General features: G+C 44.7%; 1 protein-coding gene across 8 annotated transcripts in view; it reads right to left on the bottom strand.

The window, feature by feature from the left end:
* FCHSD2 (FCH and double SH3 domains 2) overlaps window positions 1-25,675 on the bottom strand; it is a 325,325-nt gene that overhangs the window by 9,166 nt on the left and 290,484 nt on the right. For all 8 annotated transcript variants that reach the window (XM_073661305.1, XM_073661306.1, XM_073661303.1 and 5 more), the window contains one exon: window positions 21,726-21,887. In XM_073661305.1, coding sequence (XP_073517406.1) covers window positions 21,726-21,887 — 162 coding nt within the window. The remainder of the gene's footprint in view (window positions 1-21,725; window positions 21,888-25,675) is intronic.

Raw genomic sequence — 25,675 nt, 5'->3', positions numbered from 1 at the left:
GCTTCTATCAAACACTAGCCCCTCCAAATTAAGCTCATCCCTCACCAAGAGCCCGCTTCTATCAAACACTAGCCCCTCCAAATTAAGCTCATCCCTCACCAAGAGCCCGCTTCTATCAAACACTAGCCCCTCCAAATTAAGCTCATCCTTCACCAAGAGCCCGCTTCTATAAACACTAACCCCTCCAAATTAAGCTCATACCTCACCAAGAGCCCGCTTCTATCAAACACTAGCCCCTCCAAACTAAGCTCATCCTTCACCAAGAGCCCGCTTCTATCAAACACTAGCCCCTCCAAATTAAGCTCATCCCTCACCAAGAGCCCGCTTCTATAAACACTAACCCCTCCAAATTAAGCTCATACCTCACCAAGAGCCCGCTTCTATAAACACTAGCCCCTCCAAACTAAACTCATCCTTCACCAAGAGCCGGCTTCTATCAAACACTAGCCCCTCCAAACTAAGCTCATTCTTCACCAAGAGCCCGCTTCTATTAAACACTAGCCCCTCCAAATTAAGCTCATCCCTCACCAAGAGCCCGCTTCTATCAAACACTAGCCCCTCCAAATTAAGCTCATCCCTCACCAAGAGCCCGCTTCTATCAAACACTAGCCCCTCCAAATTAAGCTCATCCTTCACCAAGAGCCCGCTTCTATCAAACACTAGCCCCTCCAAATTAAGCTCATGCCTCACCAAGAGCCCGCTTCTATCAAACACTAGCCCCTCCAAATTAAGCTCATCCTTCACCAAGAGCCCGCTTCTATAAACACTAGCCCCTCCAAATAAAGATCATCCTTCACCAAGAGCCCGCTTCTATAAACACTAGCCCCTCCAAACTAAACTCATCCTTCACCAAGAGCCGGCTTCTATCAAACACTAGGCCCTCCAAACTAAGCTCATCCTTCACCAAGAGCCCGCTTCTATAAACACTAGCCCCTCCAAATTAAGCTCATACCTCACCAAGAGCCCGCTTCTATCAAACACTAGCCTCTCCAAATTAAGCTCATCCTTCACCAAGAGCCCGCTTCTATAAACACTAGCCCCTCCAAATTAAGCTCATCCCTCACCAAGAGCCCGCTTCTATAAACACTAGCCCCTCCAAATAAAGATCATCCTTCACCAAGAGCCCGCTTCTATAAACACTAGCCCCTCCAAACTAAACTCATCCTTCACCAAGAGCCGGCTTCTATCAAACACTAGCCCCTCCAAACTAGGCTCATCCTTCACCAAGAGCCCGCTTCTATCAAACACTAGCCCCTCCAAATTAAGCTCATCCTTCACCAAGAGCCCGCTTCTATAAACACTAGCCCCTCCAAATAAAGATCATCCTTCACCAAGAGCCCGCTTCTATAAACACTAGCCCCTCCAAACTAAACTCATCCTTCACCAAGAGCCGGCTTCTATCAAACACTAGCCCCTCCAAACTAGGCTCATCCTTCACCAAGAGCCCGCTTCTATCAAACACTAGCCCCTCCAAATTAAGCTCATCCCTCACCAAGAGCCCGCTTCTATCAAACACTAGCCTCTCCAAATTAAGCTCATCCTTCACCAAGAGCCCGCTTCTATCAAACACTAGCCCCTCCAAATTAAGCTCATCCCTCACCAAGAGCCCGCTTCTATCAAACACTAGCCCCTCCAAATTAAGCTCATCCCTCACCAAGAGCCCGCTTCTATAAACACTAGCCCCTCCAAATTAAGCTCATCCCTCACCAAGAGCCCGCTTCTATAAACACTAGCCCCTCCAAACTTAGCTCATCCTTCATCAAGAGCCAGCTTCTATCAAACACTAGCCCCTCCAAACTAAACTCATCCTTCACCAAGACCCGGCTTCTATCAAACACTAGCCCCTCCAAACTAAGCTCATCCTTCACCAAGAGCCGGCTTCTATCAAACACTAGCCCCTCCAAACTAAGCTCATCCTTCACCAAGAGCCCGCTTCTATCAAACACTAGCCCCTCCAAATTAAGCTCATCCCTCACCAAGAGCCCGCTTCTATCAAACACTAGCCCCTCCAAATTAAGCTCATCCTTCACCAAGAGCCCGCTTCTATCAAACACTAGCCCCTCCAAATTAAGCTCATCCCTCACCAAGAGCCCGCTTCTATCAAACACTAGCCCCTCCAAATTAAGCTCATCCCTCACCAAGAGCCCGCTTCTATAAACACTAACCCCTCCAAATTAAGCTCATACCTCACCAAGAGCCCGCTTCTATAAACACTAGCCCCTCCAAACTAAACTCATCCTTCACCAAGAGCCGGCTTCTATCAAACACTAGCCCCTCCAAACTAAGCTCATCCTTCACCAAGAGCCCGCTTCTATTAAACACTAGCCCCTCCAAATTAAGCTCATCCCTCACCAAGAGCCCGCTTCTATCAAACACTAGCCCCTCCAAATTAAGCTCATCCTTCACCAAGAGCCCGCTTCTATCAAACACTAGCCCCTCCAAATTAAGCTCATCCCTCACCAAGAGCCCGCTTCTATCAAACACTAGCCCCTCCAAATTAAGCTCATCCCTCACAAAGAGCCCACTTCTATAAACACTAGCCCCTCCAAACTAAACTCATCCTTCACCAAGAGCCGGCTTCTATCAAACACTAGGCCCTCCAAACTAAGCTCATCCTTCACCAAGAGCCCGCTTCTATAAACACTAGCCCCTCCAAATTAAGCTCATACCTCACCAAGAGCCCGCTTCTATAACGACTAGCCCCTCCAAACTAGGCTCATCCTTCACCAAGAACCCGCTTCTATCAAACACTAGCCCCTCCAAATTAAGCTCATCCTTCACCAAGAGCCCGCTTCTATCAAACACTAGCCCCTCCAAACTAGGCTCATCCTTCACCAAGAGCCCGCTTCTATCAAACACTAGCCCCTCCAAATTAAGCTCATCCCTCACCAAGAGCCCGCTTCTATCAAACACTAGCCTCTCCAAATTAAGCTCATCCTTCACCAAGAGCCCGCTTCTATCAAACACTAGCCCCTCCAAATTAAGGTCATCCCTCACCAAGAGCCCGCTTCTATCAAACACTAGCCCCTCCAAATTAAGCTCATCCCTCACCAAGAGCCCGCTTCTATAAACACTAGCCCCTCCAAATTAAGCTCATCCCTCACCAAGAGCCCGCTTCTATAAACACTAGCCCCTCCAAACTTAGCTCATCCTTCATCAAGAGCCAGCTTCTATCAAACACTAGCCCCTCCAAACTAAACTCATCCTTCACCAAGACCCGGCTTCTATCAAACACTAGCCCCTCCAAACTAAGCTCATCCTTCACCAAGAGCCGGCTTCTATCAAACACTAGCCCCTCCAAACTAAGCTCATCCTTCACCAAGAGCCCGCTTCTATCAAACACTAGCCCCTCCAAATTAAGCTCATCCCTCACCAAGAGCCCGCTTCTATCAAACACTAGCCCCTCCAAATTAAGCTCATCCTTCACCAAGAGCCCGCTTCTATCAAACACTAGCCCCTCCAAATTAAGCTCATCCCTCACCAAGAGCCCGCTTCTATAAACACTAACCCCTCCAAATTAAGCTCATACCTCACCAAGAGCCCGCTTCTATAAACACTAGCCCCTCCAAACTAAACTCATCCTTCACCAAGAGCCGGCTTCTATCAAACACTAGCCCCTCCAAACTAAGCTCATCCTTCACCAAGAGCCCGCTTCTATTAAACACTAGCCCCTCCAAATTAAGCTCATCCCTCACCAAGAGCCCGCTTCTATCAAACACTAGCCCCTCCAAATTAAGCTCATCCTTCACCAAGAGCCCGCTTCTATCAAACACTAGCCCCTCCAAATTAAGCTCATCCCTCACCAAGAGCCCGCTTCTATCAAACACTAGCCCCTCCAAATTAAGCTCATCCCTCACCAAGAGCCCGCTTCTACCAAACACTAGCCCCTCCAAATTAAGCTCATCCTTCACCAAGAGCCCGCTTCTATAAACACTAGCCCCTCCAAACTAAACTCATCCTTCACCAAGAGCCCGCTTCTATCAAACACTAGCCCCTCCAAACTAAACTCATCCTTCACCAAGAGCCCGCTTCTATCAAACACTAGCCCCTCCAAATTAAGCTCATCCTTCACCAAGAGCCCGCTTCTATCAAACACTAGCCCCTCCAAACTAGGCTCATCCTTCACCAAGAGCCCGCTTCTATCAAACACTAGCCCCTCCAAATTAAGCTCATCCCTCACCAAGAGCCCGCTTCTATCAAACACTAGCCTCTCCAAATTAAGCTCATCCTTCACCAAGAGCCCGCTTCTATCAAACACTAGCCCCTCCAAATTAAGCTCATCCCTCACCAAGAGCCCGCTTCTATCAAACACTAGCCCCTCCAAATTAAGCTCATCCCTCACCAAGAGCCCGCTTCTATAAACACTAGCCCCTCCAAATTAAGCTCATCCCTCACCAAGAGCCCGCTTCTATAAACACTAGCCCCTCCAAACTTAGCTCATCCTTCATCAAGAGCCAGCTTCTATCAAACACTAGCCCCTCCAAACTAAACTCATCCTTCACCAAGACCCGGCTTCTATCAAACACTAGCCCCTCCAAACTAAGCTCATCCTTCACCAAGAGCCGGCTTCTATCAAACACTAGCCCCTCCAAACTAAGCTCATCCTTCACCAAGAGCCCGCTTCTATCAAACACTAGCCCCTCCAAATTAAGCTCATCCTTCACCAAGAGCCCGCTTCTATCAAACACTAGCCCCTCCAAATTAAGCTCATCCCTCACCAAGAGCCCGCTTCTATCAAACACTAGCCCCTCCAAATTAAGCTCATCCCTCACCAAGAGCCCGCTTCTATAAACACTAACCCCTCCAAATTAAGCTCATACCTCACCAAGAGCCCGCTTCTATAAACACTAGCCCCTCCAAACTAAACTCATCCTTCACCAAGAGCCGGCTTCTATCAAACACTAGCCCCTCCAAACTAAGCTCATCCTTCACCAAGAGCCCGCTTCTATTAAACACTAGCCCCTCCAAATTAAGCTCATCCCTCACCAAGAGCCCGCTTCTATCAAACACTAGCCCCTCCAAATTAAGCTCATCCTTCACCAAGAGCCCGCTTCTATCAAACACTAGCCCCTCCAAATTAAGCTAATCCCTCACCAAGAGCCCGCTTCAATCAAACACTAGCCCCTCCAAATTAAGCTCATCCCTCACCAAGAGCCCGCTTCTATAAACACTAGCCCCTCCAAACTAAACTCATCCTTCACCAAGAGCCGGCTTCTATCAAACACTAGCCCCTCCAAACTAAGCTCATCCTTCACCAAGAGCCCGCTTCTATTAAACACTAGCCCCTCCAAATTAAGCTCATACCTCACCAAGAGCCCGCTTCTATAAACACTAGCCCCTCCAAATTAAGCTCATCCTTCACCAAGAGCCCGCTTCTATCAAACACTAGCCCCTCCAAATTAAGCTCATCCCTCACCAAGAGCCCGCTTCTATCAAACACTAGCCCCTCCAAATTAAGCTCATCCTTCACCAAGAGCCCGCTTCTATAAACACTAGCCCCTCCAAACTAAACTCATCCTTCACCAAGAGCCGGCTTCTATCAAACACTAGGCCCTCCAAACTAAGCTCATCCTTCACCAAGAGCCCGCTTCTATAAACACTAGCCCCTCCAAATTAAGCTCATACCTCACCAAGAGCCCGCTTCTATATCGACTAGCCCCTCCAAACTAGGCTCATCCTTCACCAAGAACCCGCTTCTATCAAACACTAGCCCCTCCAAATTAAGCTCATCCCTCACCAAGAGCCCGCTTCTATAAACACTAGCCCCTCCAAACTAGGCTCATCCTTCACCAAGAGCCCGCTTCTATCAAACACTAGCCCCTCCAAATTAAGCTCATCCCTCACCAAGAGCCCGCTTCTATCAAACAGTAGCCCCTCCAAATTAAGCTCATCCCTCACCAAGAGCCCGCTTCTATAAACACTAGCCCCTCCAAACTAGGCTCATCCTTCACCAAGAGCCCGCTTCTATCAAACACTAGCCTCTCCAAATTAAGCTCATCCCTCACCAAGAGCCCGCTTCTATCAAACACTAGCCTCTCCAAATTAAGCTCATCCTTCACCAAGAGCCCGCTTCTATCAAACACTAGCCCCTCCAAACTAAGCTCATCCCTCACCAAGAGCCCGCTTCTATCAAACACTAGCCCCTCCAAATTAAGCTCATCCCTCACCAAGAGCCCGCTTCTATAAACACTAGCCCCTCCAAATTAAGCTCATCCCTCACCAAGAGCCCGCTTCTATAAACACTAGCCCCTCCAAATTAAGCTCATCCCTCACCAAGAGCCCGCTTCTATAAACACTAGCCCCTCCAAACTAAGCTCATCCTTCACCAAGAGCCGGCTTCTATCAAACACTAGCCCCTCCAAACTAAGCTCATCCTTCACCAAGAGCCCGCTTCTATCAAACACTAGCCCCTCCAAATTAAGCTCATCCTTCACCAAGAGCCCGCTTCTATCAAACACTAGCCCCTCCAAATTAAGCTCATCCCTCACCAAGAGCCCGCTTCTATCAAACACTAGCCCCTCCAAATTAAGCTCATCCCTCACCAAGAGCCCGCTTCTATAAACACTAACCCCTCCAAATTAAGCTCATACCTCACCAAGAGCCCGCTTCTATAAACACTAGCCCCTCCAAACTAAACTCATCCTTCACCAAGAGCCGGCTTCTATCAAACACTAGCCCCTCCAAACTAAGCTCATCCTTCACCAAGAGCCCGCTTCTATTAAACACTAGCCCCTCCAAATTAAGCTCATCCCTCACCAAGAGCCCGCTTCTATCAAACACTAGCCCCTCCAAATTAAGCTCATCCTTCACCAAGAGCCCGCTTCTATCAAACACTAGCCCCTCCAAATTAAGCTCATCCCTCACCAAGAGCCCGCTTCTATCAAACACTAGCCCCTCCAAATTAAGCTCATCCCTCACCAAGAGCCCGCTTCTATAAACACTAGCCCCTCCAAACTAAACTCATCCTTCACCAAGAGCCGGCTTCTATCAAACACTAGCCCCTCCAAACTAAGCTCATCCTTCACCAAGAGCCCGCTTCTATTAAACACTAGCCCCTCCAAATTAAGCTCATACCTCACCAAGAGCCCGCTTCTATAAACACTAGCCCCTCCAAATTAAGCTCATCCTTCACCAAGAGCCCGCTTCTATCAAACACTAGCCCCTCCAAATTAAGCTCATCCCTCACCAAGAGCCCGCTTCTATCAAACACTAGCCCCTCCAAATTAAGCTCATCCTTCACCAAGAGCCCGCTTCTATAAACACTAGCCCCTCCAAATTAAGCTCATCCTTCACCAAGAGCCCGCTTCTATAAACACTAGCCCCTCCAAACTAAACTCATCCTTCACCAAGAGCCGGCTTCTATCAAACACTAGGCCCTCCAAACTAAGCTCATCCTTCACCAACAGCCCGCTTCTATAAACACTAGCCCCTCCAAATTAAGCTCATACCTCACCAAGAGCCCGCTTCTATATCGACTAGCCCCTCCAAACTAGGCTCATCCTTCACCAAGAGCCCGCTTCTATCAAACACTAGCCCCTCCAAATTAAGCTCATCCCTCACCAAGAGCCCGCTTCTATCAAACACTAGCCTCTCCAAATTAAGCTCATCCTTCACCAAGAGCCCGCTTCTATCAAACACTAGCCCCTCCAAACTAAGCTCATCCCTCACCAAGAGCCCGCTTCTATCAAACACTAGCCCCTCCAAATTAAGCTCATCCCTCACCAAGAGCCCGCTTCTATAAACACTAGCCCCTCCAAATTAAGCTCATCCCTCACCAAGAGCCCGCTTCTATCAAACAGTAGCCCCTCCAAATTAAGCTCATCCCTCACCAAGAGCCCGCTTCTATAAACACTAGCCCCTCCAAACTAGGCTCATCCTTCACCAAGAGCCCGCTTCTATCAAACACTAGCCCCTAAAAATTAAGCTCATCCTTCACCAAGAGCCCGCTTCTATCAAACACTAGCCCCTCCAAACTAGGCTCATCCTTCACCAAGAGCCCGCTTCTATCAAACACTAGCCCCTCCAAATTAAGCTCATCCCTCACCAAGAGCCCGCTTCTATCAAACACTAGCCCCTCCAAATTAAGCTCATCCTTCACCAAGAGCCCGCTTCTATCAAACACTAGCCCCTCCAAATTAAGCTCATCCCTCACCAAGAGCCCGCTTCTATCAAACACTAGCCCCTCCAAATTAAGCTCATCCCTCACCAAGAGCCCGCTTCTATAAACACTAGCCCCTCCAAATTAAGCTCATCCTTCACCAAGAGCCAGCTTCTATAAACACTAGCCCCTCCAAACTAAACTCATCCTTCACCAAGAGCCGGCTTCTATCAAACACTAGCCCCTCCAAACTAAGCTCATCCTTCACCAAGAGCCCGCTTCTATAAACACTAGCCCCTCCAAATTAAGCTCATACCTCACCAAGAGCCCGCTTCTATAACGACTAGCCCCTCCAAACTAGGCTCATCCTTCACCAAGAGCCCGCTTCTATCAAACACTAGCCCCTCCAAATTAAGCTCATCCTTCACCAAGAGCCCGCTTCTATCAAACACTAGCCCCTCCAAACTAGGCTCATCCTTCACCAAGAGCCCGCTTCTATCAAACACTAGCCCCTCCAAATTAAGCTCATCCCTCACCAAGAGCCAGCTTCTATCAAACACTAGCCCCTCCAAACTAAGCTCATCCTTCACCAAGAGCCCGCTTCTATCAAACACTAGCCCCTCCAAATTAAGCTCATCCCTCACCAAGAGCCCGCTTCTATCAAACACTAGCCCCTCCAAATTAAGCTCATACCTCACCAAGAGCCCGCTTCTATCAAACACTAGCCCCTCCAAATTAAGCTCATCCCTCACCAAGAGCCCGCTTCTATAAACACTAGCCCCTCCAAATTAAGCTCATACCTCACCAAGAGCCCGCTTCTATAAACACTAGCCCCTCCAAATTAAGCTCATCCTTCACCAAGAGCCCGCTTCTATAAACACTAGCCCCTCCAAACTAAACTCATCCTTCACCAAAAGCTGGCTTCTATAAAGACAAACCCCTCCAAACTAAACTCAGCATTTTTCCACCTCTTGACCCCACCATCGATGTTCGGAGACATGACCTGAAGACTGCCAAAAAACCCCAAAACATACGGACAAGCTGCACTGGTGACTATGAGAACTAACGTAAAGTTAAGACAAACAACCAAAAATTAAAAACTCGGCTGCACTTTTCGTGGATATTTGGTCAATGTTTTTGTACAGATTTCCATAAATCATTCCGAGCTGTGGGGGAAGGTTTCTCCTTCTTGGCTGTAAACTCTCACATTCTCGGAGACCTGACGCACAACGTGCTGTTGATTCTAGGGCTAATCCCAGAAATATGCAGCTGCTGCAAAGCACAACATTTTTGGGAAAAGTGAGAAGGGCAAACCACAAATGAAGAAAGTTGGAAAATGTGGAGGAGGAGTTGGGGGGGGGGGGATCTAATCTGATTCTTTAACAACTTATGATACATTGTCCAATGTTTCCATTAATTTCCATTGAGGGAAAAAAAAAGTTGAAGAGTTTGAAAACATTTTACATTGGCCGAACACTCTGACTTTATGTTGGCCTCCCAATAGTTTGATAGGAGACCTTCAAAAGTTTCAGTAAGGTCAACTTATCTGTAAAGAGTAACAACCCATGGAACAACCACATGGTGGCATCACATGGTGTGACCGGCCGTCTCGTCAGAGCAGAATCATCCACCGTCCCGGCTGATTGGGGTTTTGCTCAACCTTGGAGGCAATAATCGATGACCCGTGGACAAATCCCGAGACTCTGAGGTTTCGTTTCTATTAGAAGCCGCAGTTTGGGAAAGACAATTAAAGAAGTTCCCTGTGACCGAAAGTAATGACAAGGTAAAGTCCATGATGGGAAGGGAATAACCCCGGAACACGGAGATTAAAGGACAACTGCAAACCTCGTCCCGATGCCTCATTATAGAGCAGAACGGCAGACGCCTCGTCAACTCCTGATGTTCAGAGATGGAATTATCCGGTAACAGATGATACAGTAATCAGCACTGATCAGCGGGAACCACACGAGCGGACGACTGCCCAAAATGTCACAATAAACCCCACATAATAATGCAAACACTAAACAGACGCCATGTTATCCGCAGTGACTCCACCAGCAGAAAAGTGAGTGCAGCTCTGGAGTATAATACAGGATGTAACTCAGGATCAGTAATGTAATGTAAGTACACAGTGACTGCACCAGCAGAATAGTGAGTGCAGCTCTGGAGTATAATACAGGATGTAACTCAGGATCAGTAATGTAATGTATGTACACAGTGACTGCACCAGCAGAATAGTGAGTGCAGCTCTGGAGTATAATACAGGATGTAACTCAGGATCAGTAATGTGATGTATGTACACAGTGACTGCACCAGCAGAATAGTGAGTGCAGCTCTGGAGTATAATACAGGATGTAACTCAGGATCAGTAATGTAATGTATGTACACAGTGACTGCACCAGCAGAATAGTGAGCGCAGCTCTGGAGTATAATACAGGATGTAACTCGGGATCAGTAATGTGATGTATGTACACAGTGACTGCACCAGCAGAATAGTGAGTGCAGCTCTGGAGTATAATACAGGATGTAACTCAGGATCAGTAATGTAATGTATGTACACAGTGACTGCACCAGCAGAATAGTGAGTGCAGCTCTGGAGTATAATACAGGAGGTAACTCAGGATCAGTAATGTAATGTATGTACACCGTGACTGCACCAGCAGAATAGTGAGTGCAGCTCTGGAGTATAATACAGGATGTAACTCAGCATCAGTAATGTAATGTATGTACACAGTGACTCCACCAGCAGAATAGTGAGTGCAGCTCTGGTGTATAATACAGGATGTAACTCAGGATCAGTAATGTAATGTATGTACACAGTGACTCCACCAGCAGAATAGTGAGTGCAGCTCTGGAGTATAATACAGGATGTAACTCAGGATCAGTAATGTAATGTATGTACACAGTGACTGCACCAGCAGAATAGTGAGTGCAGCTCTGGAGTATAATACAGGATGTAACTCAGGATCAGTAATGTAATGTATGCACACAGTGACTCCACCAGCAGAATAGTGAGTGCAGCTCTGGTGTATAATACAGGATGTAACTCAGGATCAGTAATGTAATGTATGTACACAGTGACTCCACCAGCAGAATAGTGAGTGCAGCTCTGGAGTATAATACAGGATGTAACTCAGGATCAGTAATGTAATATATATACACAGTGACTGCACCAGCAGAATAGTGAGTGCAGCTCTGGAGTATAATACAGGATGTAACTCAGGATCAGTAATGTAATGTATGTACACCGTGACTGCACCAGCAGAATAGTGAGTGCAGCTCTGGAGGATAATACAGGATGTAACTCAGGATCACTAATGTAATGTATGTACACAGTGACTGCAGCAGCAGAATAGTGAGTGCAGCTCTGGAGTATAATACAGGATGTAACTCAGGATCAGTAATGTATGTATATAGTGACTGCACCAGCAGAATAGTGAGTGCAGCTCTGGAGTATAATACAGCATGTAACTCAGGATCAGTACAGGATCAGTAATGTATGTACACAGTGACTGCACCAGCAGAATAGTGAGTGCAGCTCTGGAGTGTAATACAGGATGTAACTCAGGATCAGTAATGTAATGTATGTACACAGTGACTGCACCAGCAGAATAGTGAGTGCAGCTCTGGAGTATAATACAGGATGTAACTCAGGATCAGTAAAGCAATGTATGTACACAGTGACTGCACCAGCAGAATAATGAGTGCAGCTCTGGAGTATAATACAGGATGTAACTCAGGATCGGTACAGGATAAGTAATGTAATGTATGTACACAGTGACTGCACCAGCAGAATAGGGAGTGCAGCTCTGGAGGATAATACAGGATGTAACTCAGGATCAGTACAGGATAAGTAATGTAATGTATGTACACAGTGACTGCAGCAGCAGAACAGTGAGTGCAGCTCTGCAGTATAATACAAGATGTAACTCAGGATCAGTAATGTAATGTATGTACACAGTGACTGCACCAGCAGAATAGTGAGAGCAGCTCTGGAGTATAATACAGGATGTAACTCAGGATCAGTAATATAACGTATGTACACAGTGACTGCACCAGCAGAATAGTGAGTGCAGCTCTGGGGTATAATACAGGATGTAACTCAGGATCAGTACAGGATCAGTAATGTAATGTATGTACACAGTGACTGCACCAGCAGAATAGTGAGTGCAGCTCTGGAGTATAATACAGGATGTAACTCAGGATCAGTAATGTAATGAATGTACACAGTGATTGCACCAGCAGAATAGTGAGTGCAGCTCTGGAGTATAATACAGGATGTAACTCAGGATCAGTAATGTAATGTATGTACACAGTGATTGCACCAGCAGAATAGTGAGTGCAGCTCTGGAGTATAATACCGGATGTAACTCAGGATCAGTAATGTAATGTATGTACACAGTGACTGCACCAGCAGAATAGTGAGTGCAGCTCTGGAGTATAATACCGGATGTAACTCAGGATCAGTAATGTAATGTATGTACACTGACTGCACCAGCAGAATAGTGAGTGCAGCTCTAGAGTATAATACAGGATGTAACTCATGATCACTACAGGATCAGTAATGTATGTACACAGAGACTCCACCAGCAGAATAGTGAGTGCAGCTCTGGAGTATAATACAGGATGTAACTCAGGATCAGTAATGTAATGTATGTACACAGTGACTGCACCAGCAGAATAGTGAGTGCAGCTCTGGGGTATAATACAGGATGTAACTCAGGATCAGTAATGTAATGTATGTACACAGTGACTGCACCAGCAGAATAGTGAGTGCAGCTCTGGAGTATAATACAGGATGTAACTCAGGATCAGTAATGTAATGTATGTACACAGTGACTGCACCAGCAGAATAGTGAGTGCAGCTCTGGAGTATAATACCGGATGTAACTCAGGATCAGTAATGTAATGTATGTACACAGTGACTGCACCAGCAGAATAGTGAGTGCAGCTCTGGAGTATAATACAGGATGTACAGTGCTGGCCAAAAGTATTGGCACCCCTGCAATTCTGTCAGATAATACTCAGTTTCTTCCTGAAAATGATTGCAATCACAAATTCTTTGGTCTTATTATCTTCATTTAATTTGCTTGCAAGGACAAAACACAAAAGAGAATGAAGCAAAAATCAAATCATTGATCATTTCACGCAAAACTCCAAAAATGGGCCAGACAAAAGTATTGGCACCCTCAGCCTAATACTTGGTTGCACAACCTTTAGCCAAAATAACTGTGATCATCCGCTTTCGGTAACCATCCATGAGTTTCTTACAATGCTCTGCTGGAATTGTAGACCATTCTTCTTTGGCAAACTGCTCCAGGTCCCTGATATTTGAAGGGTGCCTTCTCCAAACTGCCATTTTGAGATCTCTCCACAGGTGTTCTATGGGATTCAGGTCTGGACTCATTGCTGGCCACCTTAGAAGTCTCCAGTGCTTTCTCTCAATCCATTTTATAGTGCTTTTGGAAGTGTGTTTTGGGTCATTGTCCTGCTGGAAGACCCATGACCTCTGAGGGAGACCCAGCTTTCTCACACTGGGCCCTACATTATGCTGCAAAATTTGTTGGCAGTCTTCAGACTTCATAATGCCATGCACACGGTCAAGCAGTCCAGTGCCAGAGGCAGCAAAGCAACCCCAAAACATCAGGGAACCTCCGCCATGTTTGACTGTAGGGACCGTGTTCTTTTCTTTGAATGCCTCTTTTTTTTTCCTGTACACTCTATGTTGATGCTTTTACCCAAAAAGCTCTACTTTTGTCTCATCTGACCAGAGAACATTCTTCCAAAACGTTTTAGGCTTTCTCAGGTAAGTTTTGGCAAACTCCAGCCTGGCTTTTTTATGTCTCGGGGTAAGAAGTGGGGTCTTCCTGGGTATCCTACCATACAGTCCCTTTTCATTCAGACGCTGACGGATAGTACGGGTTGACACTGTTGTACCCTCGGACTGCAGGGCAGCTTGAACTTGTTTGGTTGTTAGTCGAGGTTCTTTATCCACCATCCGCACAATCTTGCGTTGAAATCTCTCGTCAATTTTTCTTTTCCGTCCACATCTAGGGAGGTTAGCCACAGTGCCATGGGCTTTACACTTCTTGATGACACTGCGCACGGAAGACACGGGAACATTCAGGTCTTTGGAGATGGACTTGTAGCCTTGAGATTGCTCATGCTTCCTCACAATTTGGTTTCTCAAGTCCTCAGACAATTCTTTGGTCTTCTTTCTTTTCTCCATGCTCAATGTGGTCACACAAGGACACAGGACAGAGGTTGAGTCAACTTTAATCCATGTTAACTGGCTGCAAGTGTGATTTAGTTATTGCCAACACCTGTTAGGTGCCACAGGTAAGTTACAGGTGCTGTTAATTACACCAATTAGAGAAGCATCACATGATTTTTCAAACAGTGCCAATACTTTTGTCCTCCCCCTTTTTAGGTTTGGTGTGGAATTATATCCAATTTGGCTTTAGGACAATTCTTTTTGTGTTTTTTTCATTGAAGACAAATTAAATGAAGATAATAATACCAAAGAATTTGTGATTGCAATCATTTTCAGGAAGAAACTGAGTATTATCTGACAGAATTGCAGGGGTGCCAATACTTTTGGCCAGCACTGTAATGTATGTACACAGTGACTGCACCAGCAGAATAGTGAGCGCAGCTCTGGAGTATAATACAGGATGTAACTCGGGATCAGTAATGTGATGTATGTACACAGTGACTGCACCAGCAGAATAGTGAGTGCAGATCTGGAGTATAATACAGGATGTAACTCAGGATCAGTAATGTAATGTATGTACACAGTGACTGCACCAGCAGAATAGTGAGTGCAGATCTGGAGTATAATACAGGATGTAACTCAGGATCAGTAATGTAATGTATGTACACAGTGACTGCACCAGCAGAATAGTGAGTGCAGCTCTGGAGTATAATACAGGAGGTAACTCAGGATCAGTAATGTAATGTATGTACACCGTGACTGCACCAGCAGAATAGTGAGTGCAGCTCTGGAGTATAATACAGGATGTAACTCAGCATCAGTAATGTAATGTATGTACACAGTGACTCCACCAGCAGAATAGTGAGTGCAGCTCTGGTGTATAATACAGGATGTGACTCAGGATCAGTAATGTAATGTATGTACACAGTGACTCCACCAGCAGAATAGTGATTGCAGCTCTGGAGTATAATACAGGATGTAACTCAGGATCAGTAATGTAATGTATGTACACAGTGACTGCACCAGCAGAATAGTGAGTGCAGCTCTGGAGTATAATACAGGATGTAACTCAGGATCAGTAATGTAATGTATGCACACAGTGACTCCACCAGCAGAATAGTGAGTGCAGCTCTGGTGTATAATACAGGATGTAACTCAGGATCAGTAATGTAATGTATGTACACAGTGACTCCACCAGCAGAATAGTGAGTGCAGCTCTGGAGTATAATACAGGATGTAACTCAGGATCAGTAATGTAATGTATGTACACAGTGACTGCACCAGCAGAAGAGTGAGTGCAGCTCTGGAGTATAATACAGGATGTAACTCAGGATCAGTAATGTAATATATATACACAGTGACTGCACCAGCAGAATAGTGAGTGCAGCTCTGGAGTATAATACAGGATGTAACTCAGGATCAGTAATGTAATGTATGTACACCGTGACTGCACCAGCAGAATAGTGAGTGCAGCTCTGGAGGATAATACAGGATGTAACTCAGGATCACTAATGTAATGTATGTACACAGTGACTGCAGCAGCAGAATAGTGAGTGCAGCTCTGGAGTATAATACAGGATGTAACTCAGGATCAGTAATGTATGTATATAGTGACTGCACCAGCAGAATAGTGAGTGCAGCTCTGGAGTATAATACAGCATGTAACTCAGGATCAGTACAGGATCAGTAATGTATGTACACAGTGACTGCACCAGCAGAATAGTGAGTGCAGCTCTGGAGTGTAATACAGGATGTAACTCAGGATCAGTAATGTAATGTATGTACACAGTGACTGCACCAGCAGAATAGTGAGTGCAGCTCTGGAGTATAATACAGGATGTAACTCAGGATCAGTAAAGCAATGTATGTACACAGTGACTGCACCAGCAGAATAATGAGTGCAGCTCTGGAGTATAATACAGGATGTAACTCAGGATCGGTACAGGATAAGTAATGTAATGTATGTACACAGTGACTGCACCAGCAGAATAGGGAGTGCAGCTCTGGAGGATAATACAGGATGTAACTCAGGATCAGTACAGGATAAGTAATGTAATGTATGTACACAGTGACTGCAGCAGCAGAACAGTGAGTGCAGCTCTGCAGTATAATACAAGATGTAACTCAGGATCAGTAATATAATGTATGTACACAGTGACTGCACCAGCAGAATAGTGAGAGCAGCTCTGGAGTATAATACAGGATGTAACTCAGGATCAGTAATATAATGTATGTACACAGTGACTGCACCAGCAGAATAGTGAGTGCAGCTCTGGGGTATAATACAGGATGTAACTCAGGATCAGTACAGGATCAGTAATGTAATGTATGTACACAGTGACTGCACCAGCAGAATAGTGAGTGCAGCTCTGGAGTATAATACAGGATGTAACTCAGGATCAGTAATGTAATGAATGTACACAGTGATTGCACCAGCAGAATAGTGAGTGCAGCTCTGGAGTATAATACAGGATGTAACTCAGGATCAGTAATGTAATGAATGTACACAGTGATTGCACCAGCAGAATAGTGAGTGCAGCTCTGGAGTATAATACAGGATGTAACTCAGGATCAGTAATGTAATGTATGTACACAGTGCCTGCACCAGCAGAATAGTGAGTGCAGCTCTGGAGTATAATACAGGATGTAACTCAGGATCAGTAATGTAATGTATGTACACAGTGACTGCACCAGCAGAATAGTGAGTGCAGCTCTGGAGTATAATACCGGATGTAACTCAGGATCAGTAATGTAATGTATGTACACTGACTGCACCAGCAGAATAGTGAGTGCAGCTCTGGAGTATAATACAGGATGTAACTCATGATCACTACAGGATCAGTAATGTATATACACAGAGACTCCACCAGCAGAATAGTGAGTGCAGCTCTGGAGTATAATACAGGATGTAACTCAGGATCAGTAATGTAATGTATGTACACAGTGACTGCACCAGCAGAATAGTGAGTGCAGCTCTGGGGTATAATACAGGATGTAACTCAGGATCAGTAATGTAATGTATGTACACAGTGACTGCACCAGCAGAATAGTGAGTGCAGCTCTGGAGTATAATACAGGATGTAACTCAGGATCAGTAATGTAATGTATGTACACAGTGACTGCACCAGCAGAATAGTGAGTGCAGCTCTGGAGTATAATACCGGATGTAACTCAGGATCAGTAATGTAATGTATGTACACAGTGACTGCACCAGCAGAATAGTGAGTGCAGCTCTGGAGTATAATACAGGATGTACAGTGCTGGCCAAAAGTATTGGCACCCCTGCAATTCTGTCAGATAATACTCAGTTTCTTCCTGAAAATGATTGCAATCACAAATTCTTTGGTCTTATTATCTTCATTTAATTTGCTTGCAAGGACAAAACACAAAAGAGAATGAAGCAAAAATCAAATCATTGATCATTTCACGCAAAACTCCAAAAATGGGCCAGACAAAAGTATTGGCACCCTCAGCCTAATACTTGGTTGCACAACCTTTAGCCAAAATAACTGCGAACAACCGCTTCCGGTAACCATCAATGAGTTTCTTACAATGCTCTGCTGGAATTGTAGACCATTCTTCTTTGGCAAACTGCTCCAGGTCCCTGATATTTGAAGGGTGCCTTCTCCAAACTGCCATTTTGAGATCTCTCCACAGGTGTTCTATGGGATTCAGGTCGGGACTCATTGCTGGCCACCTTAGAAGTCTCCAGTGCTTTCTCTCAATCCATTTTATAGTGCTTTTGGAAGTGTGTTTTGGGTCATTGTCCTGCTGGAAGACCCATGACCTCTGAGGGAGACCCAGCTTTCTCACACTGGGACCTACATTATGCTGCAAAATTTGTTGGTAGTCTTCAGACTTCATAATGCCATGCACACGGTCAAGCAGTCCAGTGCCAGAGGCAGCAAAGCAACCCCAAAACATCAGGGAACCTCCGCCATGTTTGACTGTAGGGACCGTGTTCTTTTCTTTGAATGCCTCTTTTTTTTTCCTGTACACTCTATGTTGATGCTTTTACCCAAAAAGCTCTACTTTTGTCTCATCTGACCAGAGAACATTCTTCCAAAACGTTTTAGGCTTTCTCAGGTAAGTTTTGGCAAACTCCAGCCTGGCTTTTTTATGTCTCGGGGTAAGAAGTGGGGTCTTCCTGGGTATCCTACCATACAGTCCCTTTTCATTCAGACGCTGACGGATAGTACGGGTTGACACTGTTGTACCCTCGGACTGCAGGGCAGCTTGAACTTGTTTGGATGTTAGTCGAGGTTCTTTATCCACCATCCTCACAATCTTGCGTTGAAATCTCTCGTCAATTTTTCTTTTCCGTCCACATCTAGGGAGGTTAGCCACAGTGCCATGGGCTTTACACTTCTTGATGACACTGCGCACGGAAGACACAGGAACATTCAGGTCTTTGGAGATGGACTTGTAGCCTTGAGATTGCTCATGCTTCCTCACAATTTGGTTTCTCAAGTCCTCAGACAGTTCTTTGGTCTTCTTTCTTTTCTCCATGCTCAATGTGGTCACACAAGGACCCAGGACAGAGGTTGAGTCAACTTTAATCCATGTTAACTGGCTGCAAGTGTGATTTAGTTATTGCCAACACCTGTTAGGTGCCACAGGTAAGTTACAGGTGCTGTTAATTACACCAATTAGAGAAGCATCACATGATTTTTCAAACAGTGCCAATACTTTTGTCCTCCCCCTTTTTAGGTTTGGTGTGGAATTATATCCAATTTGGCTTTAGGACAATTCTTTTTGTGTTTTTTTCATTGAAGACAAATTAAATGAAGAGAATAAGACCAAAGAATTTGTGATTGCAATCATTTTCAGGAAGAAACTGAGTATTATCTGACAGAATTGCAGGGGTGCCAATACTTTTGGCCAGCACTGTAATGTATGTACACAGTGACTGCACCAGCAGAATAGTGAGTGCAGCTCTGGAGTATAATACAGGAGGTAACTCGGGATCAGTAATGTAATGTATGTACACAGTGACTGCACCAGCAGAATAGTGAGTGCAGCTCTGGAGTATAATACTGGATGTAACTCAGGATCAGTAATGTATGTACACAGTGACTGCACCAGCAGAATAATGAGTGCAGCTCTGGAGTATAATACCGGATGTAACTCAGGATCAGTAATGTAATGTATGTACACAGTGACTGCACCAGCAGAATAGTGAGTGCAGCTCTGGAGTATAATACAAGATGTAACTCAGGATCAGTAATGTAATGTATGTACACAGTGACTGCACCAGCAGAATAGGGAGTGCAGCTCTGGAGGATAATACAGGATGTAACTCAGGATCAGTACAGGATAAGTAATGTAATGTATGTACACAGTGAGTGCAGCAGCAGAACAGTGAGTGCAGCTCTGCAGTATAATACAAGATGTAACTCAGGATCAGTAATGTAATGTATGTACACAGTGACTGCACCAGCAGAATAGTGAGAGCAGCTCTGGAGTATAATACAGGATGTAACTCAGGATCAGTAATATAATGTATGTACACAGTGACTGCACCAGCAGAATAGTGAGTGCAGCTCTGGGGTATAATACAGGATGTAACTCAGGATCAGTACAGGATCAGTAATGTAATGTATGTACACAGTGACTGCACCAGCAGAATAGTGAGTGCAGCTCTGGAGTATAATACAGGATGTAACTCAGGATCAGTAATGTAATGAATGTACACAGTGATTGCACCAGCAGAATAGTGAGTGCAGCTCTGGAGTATAATACAGGATGTAACTCAGGATCAGTAATGTAATGAATGTACACAGTGATTGCACCAGCAGAATAGTGAGTGCAGCTCTGGAGTATAATACAGGATGTAACTCAGGATCAGTAATGTAATGTATGTACACAGTGATTGCACCAGCAGAATAGTGAGTGCAGCTCTGGAGTATAATACCGGATGTAACTCAGGATCAGTAATGTAATGTATGTACACAGTGACTGCACCAGCAGAATAGTGAGTGCAGCTCTGGAGTATAATACCGGATGTAACTCAGGATCAGTAATGTAATGTATGTACACTGACTGCACCAGCAGAATAGTGAGTGCAGCTCTGGAGTATAATACAGGATGTAACTCGGGATCAGTAATGTAATTTATGTACACAGTGACTGCACCAGCAGAATAGTGAGTGCAGCTCTGGAGTATAATACTGGATGTAACTCCGGATCAGTAATGTATGTACACAGTGACTGCACCAGCAGAATAATGAGTGCAGCTCTGGAGTATAATACCGGATGTAACTCAGGATCAGTAATGTAATGTATGTACACAGTGACTGCACCAGCAGAATAGTGAGTGCAGCTCTGGAGTATAATACAAGATGTAACTCAGGATCAGTAATGTAATGTATGTACACAGTGACTGCACCAGCAGAATAGTGAGTGCAGCTCTGGAGTATAATACAGGATGTAACTCAGGATCAGTAATGTAATGTATGTACACAGTGACTGCACCAGCAGAATAGTGAGTGCAGCTCTGGAGTATAATACAGGATGTAACTCAGGATCAGTAATGTAATATATGTACACAGTGACTGCACCAGCAGAATAGTGAGTGCAGCTCTGGAGTATAATACAGGATGTAACTCAGGATCAGTACAGGATCAGTAATGTAATGTATGTACACAGTGACTGCACCAGCAGAATAGTGAGTGCAGCTCTGGAGTATAATACAGGATGTAACTCAGGATCAGTAATGTAATGTATGTACACAGTGACTGCACCAGCAGAATAGTGAGTGCAGCTCTGGAGTATAATACAGGATGTAACTCAGGATCAGTAATGTAATGTATGTACACAGTGACTAAATTTTAATGCAGATTAATTCTATATGTTTACTTATACTTACAGGTAAAGATATATAACAAAAGATGTTGCTCAATAATAAAAACAAAGATATGAAGGGGTTAATCTCGGTACGTCCGGTAACGGTGCCGCCAGCTGGAGAGGTGACAGACATTACTCGCTGCAGCGTGTGAACGCCGCTCAGGAGATCAAGCAAAACCCAATATAAAGTAGCGACGTGAAATATGTAACAGATGGAAGAAGCCACAAATGGGCCGAGAGCGCGGAGACCTCCGGACGTCGGGGAGGATGAACCTTCTCTTACCCAGTGGCGAGAATGGTAATAACATATGAAAAAACACAAGGAAGAAACTTTCCAGACAATCCTCCAGTCACATCCAGAGCTGCGTCCTGGGACCTCACTGCTGCCCCCGTTGGTTCAGATCATACTTTGCTGTCTTTGAACTGATGAATTGTGAAAGCAGCTCTGGATGTAACTGGAGTAAAAAGACACAATGTAACCAATATAATCATCTGTTTCTTAAAGAGCACTCGTCCCCTTTATACTAATTATAGGTGACCTCAGAGCGGCCGCGAGCAGCGACTGTACCAGGTGGGACGATCCGTTGTTGATCATGGTGGGTAGACTGGCCCACCGCTCATTCTCCAGCTCCTCCATCACCTGGTTCATGGCGCTCTTTAACCACGTGTCTACCGAAACCCCGATTTGCCTCAGGAGGTCGAGCCGAGCTTCTGCCTTGAGCTTGGTGATCTGCGGCAAACAGAGCATGCTGGGTAAGAGCCAATACGTCTGCCATCATAGGGATATCCCCGAACATAAACCCGGAGAGTTTGTTACAATGTATCAGACTGGAGAATTCTCTAGATTGGATGCAACTGTAACAAACCCTCAGCTGTGAAGTATGAGGCCTGTACGGTTTTCAGCCTCCAGATGTGAATAAGAAGGCAACCATTCCCTAAAAGCAAGAGGAGATCGTGAGAAGGGTGAAAAGATGGAAAGCCAAAAGATTAATAGAAGTTTAGAGCAATTCCGATGCCACATCGTATCTATATGTAATGACGGCTCCCGACCCCCCGGGCAGAGGGGCAACCATAGGGGGTCACCGCCAACCCCAGAGGGTCACTGCCAACCTCAGGAAGGTTAATGGCATTGCATTACTGGTGTGCACAGCAACGTCACCGCAGGGTCACTGACTGCACAGCAACCATCACAGGGACCAGCACACAGCAAAGACATAAGTAACCCATTCCTCTACCCATCGTATCGGGTGACGTCCACAAATCACCCAGAGGTGAAGAGGTGACAGAACTTCCCTGGGAAAAGAAACCGCCCAACCATCCATGAAGATCTCCTTACACGTCTCACCGATAGAAAGTCTGCGGTATATTCAAATATATACAGTACAGACCAAAAGTTTGGACACACCTTCTCATTTAAAGATTTTTCTGTATTTTCATGACTATGAAAATTGTACATTCACACTGAAGGCATCAAAACTATGAATTACCACATGTGGAATTATATACTTAACAAAAAAGTGTGAAACAACTGAAAATATGTCTTATACTCTAGGTTCTTCAAAGTAGCCACCTTTTGCTTTGATGACTGCTTTGCACACTCTTGGCATTCTCTTGATGAGCTTCAAGAGGTAGTCACCGGAAATGGTCTTCCAACAATCTTGAAGGAGTTCCCAGAGATGCTTAGCACTTGTTGGCCCTTTTGCCTTCACTCTTCGGTCCAGCTCACCCCAAACCATCTCGATTGGGTTCAGGTCTGGTGACTGTGGAGGCCAGGTCATCTGGCGTAGCACCCCATCACTCTCCTTCTTGGTCAAATAGCCCTTACACAGCCTGGAGGTGTGTTTGGGGTCATTGTCCTGTTGAAAAATAAATGATGGTCCAACTAAACGCAAACTGGATGGAATAGCATGCCGCTGCAAGATGCTGTGGTAGCCATGCTGGCTCAGTATGCCTTCAATTTTGAATAAACCCCCAACAGTGTCACCAGCAAAGCCCCCCACACCATCACACCTCCTCCTCCATGCTTCACGGTGGGAACCAGGCATGTAGAGTCCATCCGTTCACCTTTTCTGCGTCGCACAAAGACACGGTGGTTGGAACCAAAGATCTCAAATTTGGACTCATCAGACCAAAGCACAGATTTCCACTGGTCTAATGTCCATTCCTTGTGTTCTTTAGCCCAAACAAGTCTCTCCTGCTTGTTGCCTGTCCTTAGCAGTGGTTTCCTAGCAGCTATTTTACCATGAAGGCCTGCTGCACAAAGTCTCCTCTTAACAGTTGTTGTAGAGATGTGTCTGCTGCTAGAACTCTGTGTGGCATTGACCTGGTCTCTAATCTGAGCTGCTGTTAACCTGCGATTTCTGTGGCTAGTGACTCGGATAAACTTATCCTCAGAAGCAGAGGTGACTCTTGGTCTTCCTTTCCTGAGGCGGTCCTCATGTGAGCCAGTTTCTTTGTAGCGCTTGATGGTTTTTGCAACTGCACTTGGGGACACATTCAAAGTTTGCCCAATTTTTCACACTGACCTTCATTTCTTAAAGTAATGATGGCCACTCGTTTTTCTTTACTTAGAATTTGTATTATGGCAAGAAAAAAGCAGCTAACAGTCTATTCAGTAGGACTATCAGCTGTGTATCCACCAGACTTCTGCACAACACAACTGATGGTCCCAACCCCATTTATAAGGCAAGAAATCCCATTTATTAAACCTGACAGGGCACACCTGTGAAGTGAAAACCATTTCCGGTGACTACCTCTTGAAGCTCATCAAGAGAATGCCAAGAGTGTGCAAAGCCGTCAAAGCAAAAGGTGGCTACTGTGAAGAACCTAGAATATAAGACATATTTTCAGTTTTTTCACACTTTTTTGTTAAGTATATAATTCCACATGTGTTAATTCATAGTTTTGATGCCTTCAGTGTGAATGTACAATTTTCATAGTCATGAAAATACAGAAAAATCTTTAAATGAGCAGGTGTGTCCAAACTTTTGGTATGTACTGTTTGTATGTCTCTAAATAGGCCAGTATGATCGTAGTTATATTCTTGTACATAGGGAGCAGTATTATAGTAGTTATATTCTTGTATATAGGAGCAGTATTATAGTAGTTATATTCTTGTACATAGGGGCAGTATTATAGTAGTTATATTCTTGTACATAAGGAGCAGTATTATAGTAGTTATATTCTTGTATATAGGAGCAGTATTATAGTAGTTATATTCTTGTACATAGGGCGCAGTATTATAGTAGTTATATTCTTGTACATAGGAGCAGTATTATAGTAGTTATATTCTTGTACATAGGGCAGTATTATAGTAGTTATATTCTTGTACATAGGGGCAGTATTATAGTAGTTATATTCTTGTACATAGGGGGCAGTATTATAGTAGTTATATTCTTGTATATAGGAGCAGTATTATAGTAGTTATATTCTTGTATATAGGGGCAGTATTATAGTAGTTATATTCCTGTACATAGGAGCAGTATTATAGTAGTTATATTCTTGTACATAGGGTTAGTATTATAGTAGTTATATTCTTGTACATAGGGGGCAGTATTAAACTTCTCATCCCAGAATTCAATACATGGTGCGTCATTACTTGGGGGGCAGCCGCGTCTCTGCTCCAATGTGTCCAACAATTCTACGGTTCAGTAATTAATAACACTGCAGCCTCCTCTTAGGGGATAATTCTATAATTCTAGAAGGTGCAAGCGAGAAAACTGCAGAGCAGAGATCATAGTTCAGGCAAGGAGAACACACTAGGGAGAACAATATGGAAAAAAAAAACATGGTATAAGTTTGACTTTGTTTTTTTATTTTACAATTTATAATTATTTTTTCTTTTTTTTTTTCTTTTGCAAAAATTGAAGCCATTTTTATTTATTTTTTTTATTTGCATTTTTTAATTCCTTTTTTTGATATCATATTACTTCTTTTCAATTTAATTTGTCTTTTTATATATTTTGTGCTTTTTCAGATACAATTCGATCTGGACAAAGCTGGCAGGACAGGGGCTGGGAGGGCACGTGCCCGGCGTGTTGGGTGCCAGTCGGGGCTAGTAACGAGTCTCTGTGGCTCGCCCGGAGTATTTATATATAGGGTTAGGGCAGCAACCATCGGGGTGACGGACAGATCAGCTGGATCCCGGCTGACGCGTTTCGCCGCTCATCCATGCGTCCCGCCGCCCTCGCAGCTGCTGCAGCTCCGCTCCAGAATGAATATGTTTCTAACACGAGGTTATAATTACTTCTATTTGTAACAGCGTTAATTAAATTTTAATTAAAGCTAAGTATAAGGAAACGTGTGTAAAGCCGGAGAGACGCTGGCACGGCTTCTGTGACAAAGAGGGAAAAGGGGGAGACGACTTACACAGCGAAACCGCGTGACCTCTAATAAAACCTTTATGGCTTCTGAGCGGAAAATCCTGTAATTACCATTTCCAGCTCCGACATTTTTATACAATGGTTTATTATATCGGAATATGTAACGGGCTCCGGAAAAAAAACACCAGATCCGATT

This window comes from Phyllobates terribilis, unplaced genomic scaffold (genome assembly GCF_046119375.1).
Source record: "Phyllobates terribilis strain yellow unplaced genomic scaffold, ASM4611937v1 Scaffold_2__4_contigs__length_985480577, whole genome shotgun sequence".
Lineage (NCBI taxonomy): Eukaryota > Metazoa > Chordata > Amphibia > Anura > Dendrobatidae > Phyllobates > Phyllobates terribilis.
Note: the sequence above shows the minus strand (reverse complement) of the source record. Positions and strands in the feature narration are given on the sequence as shown.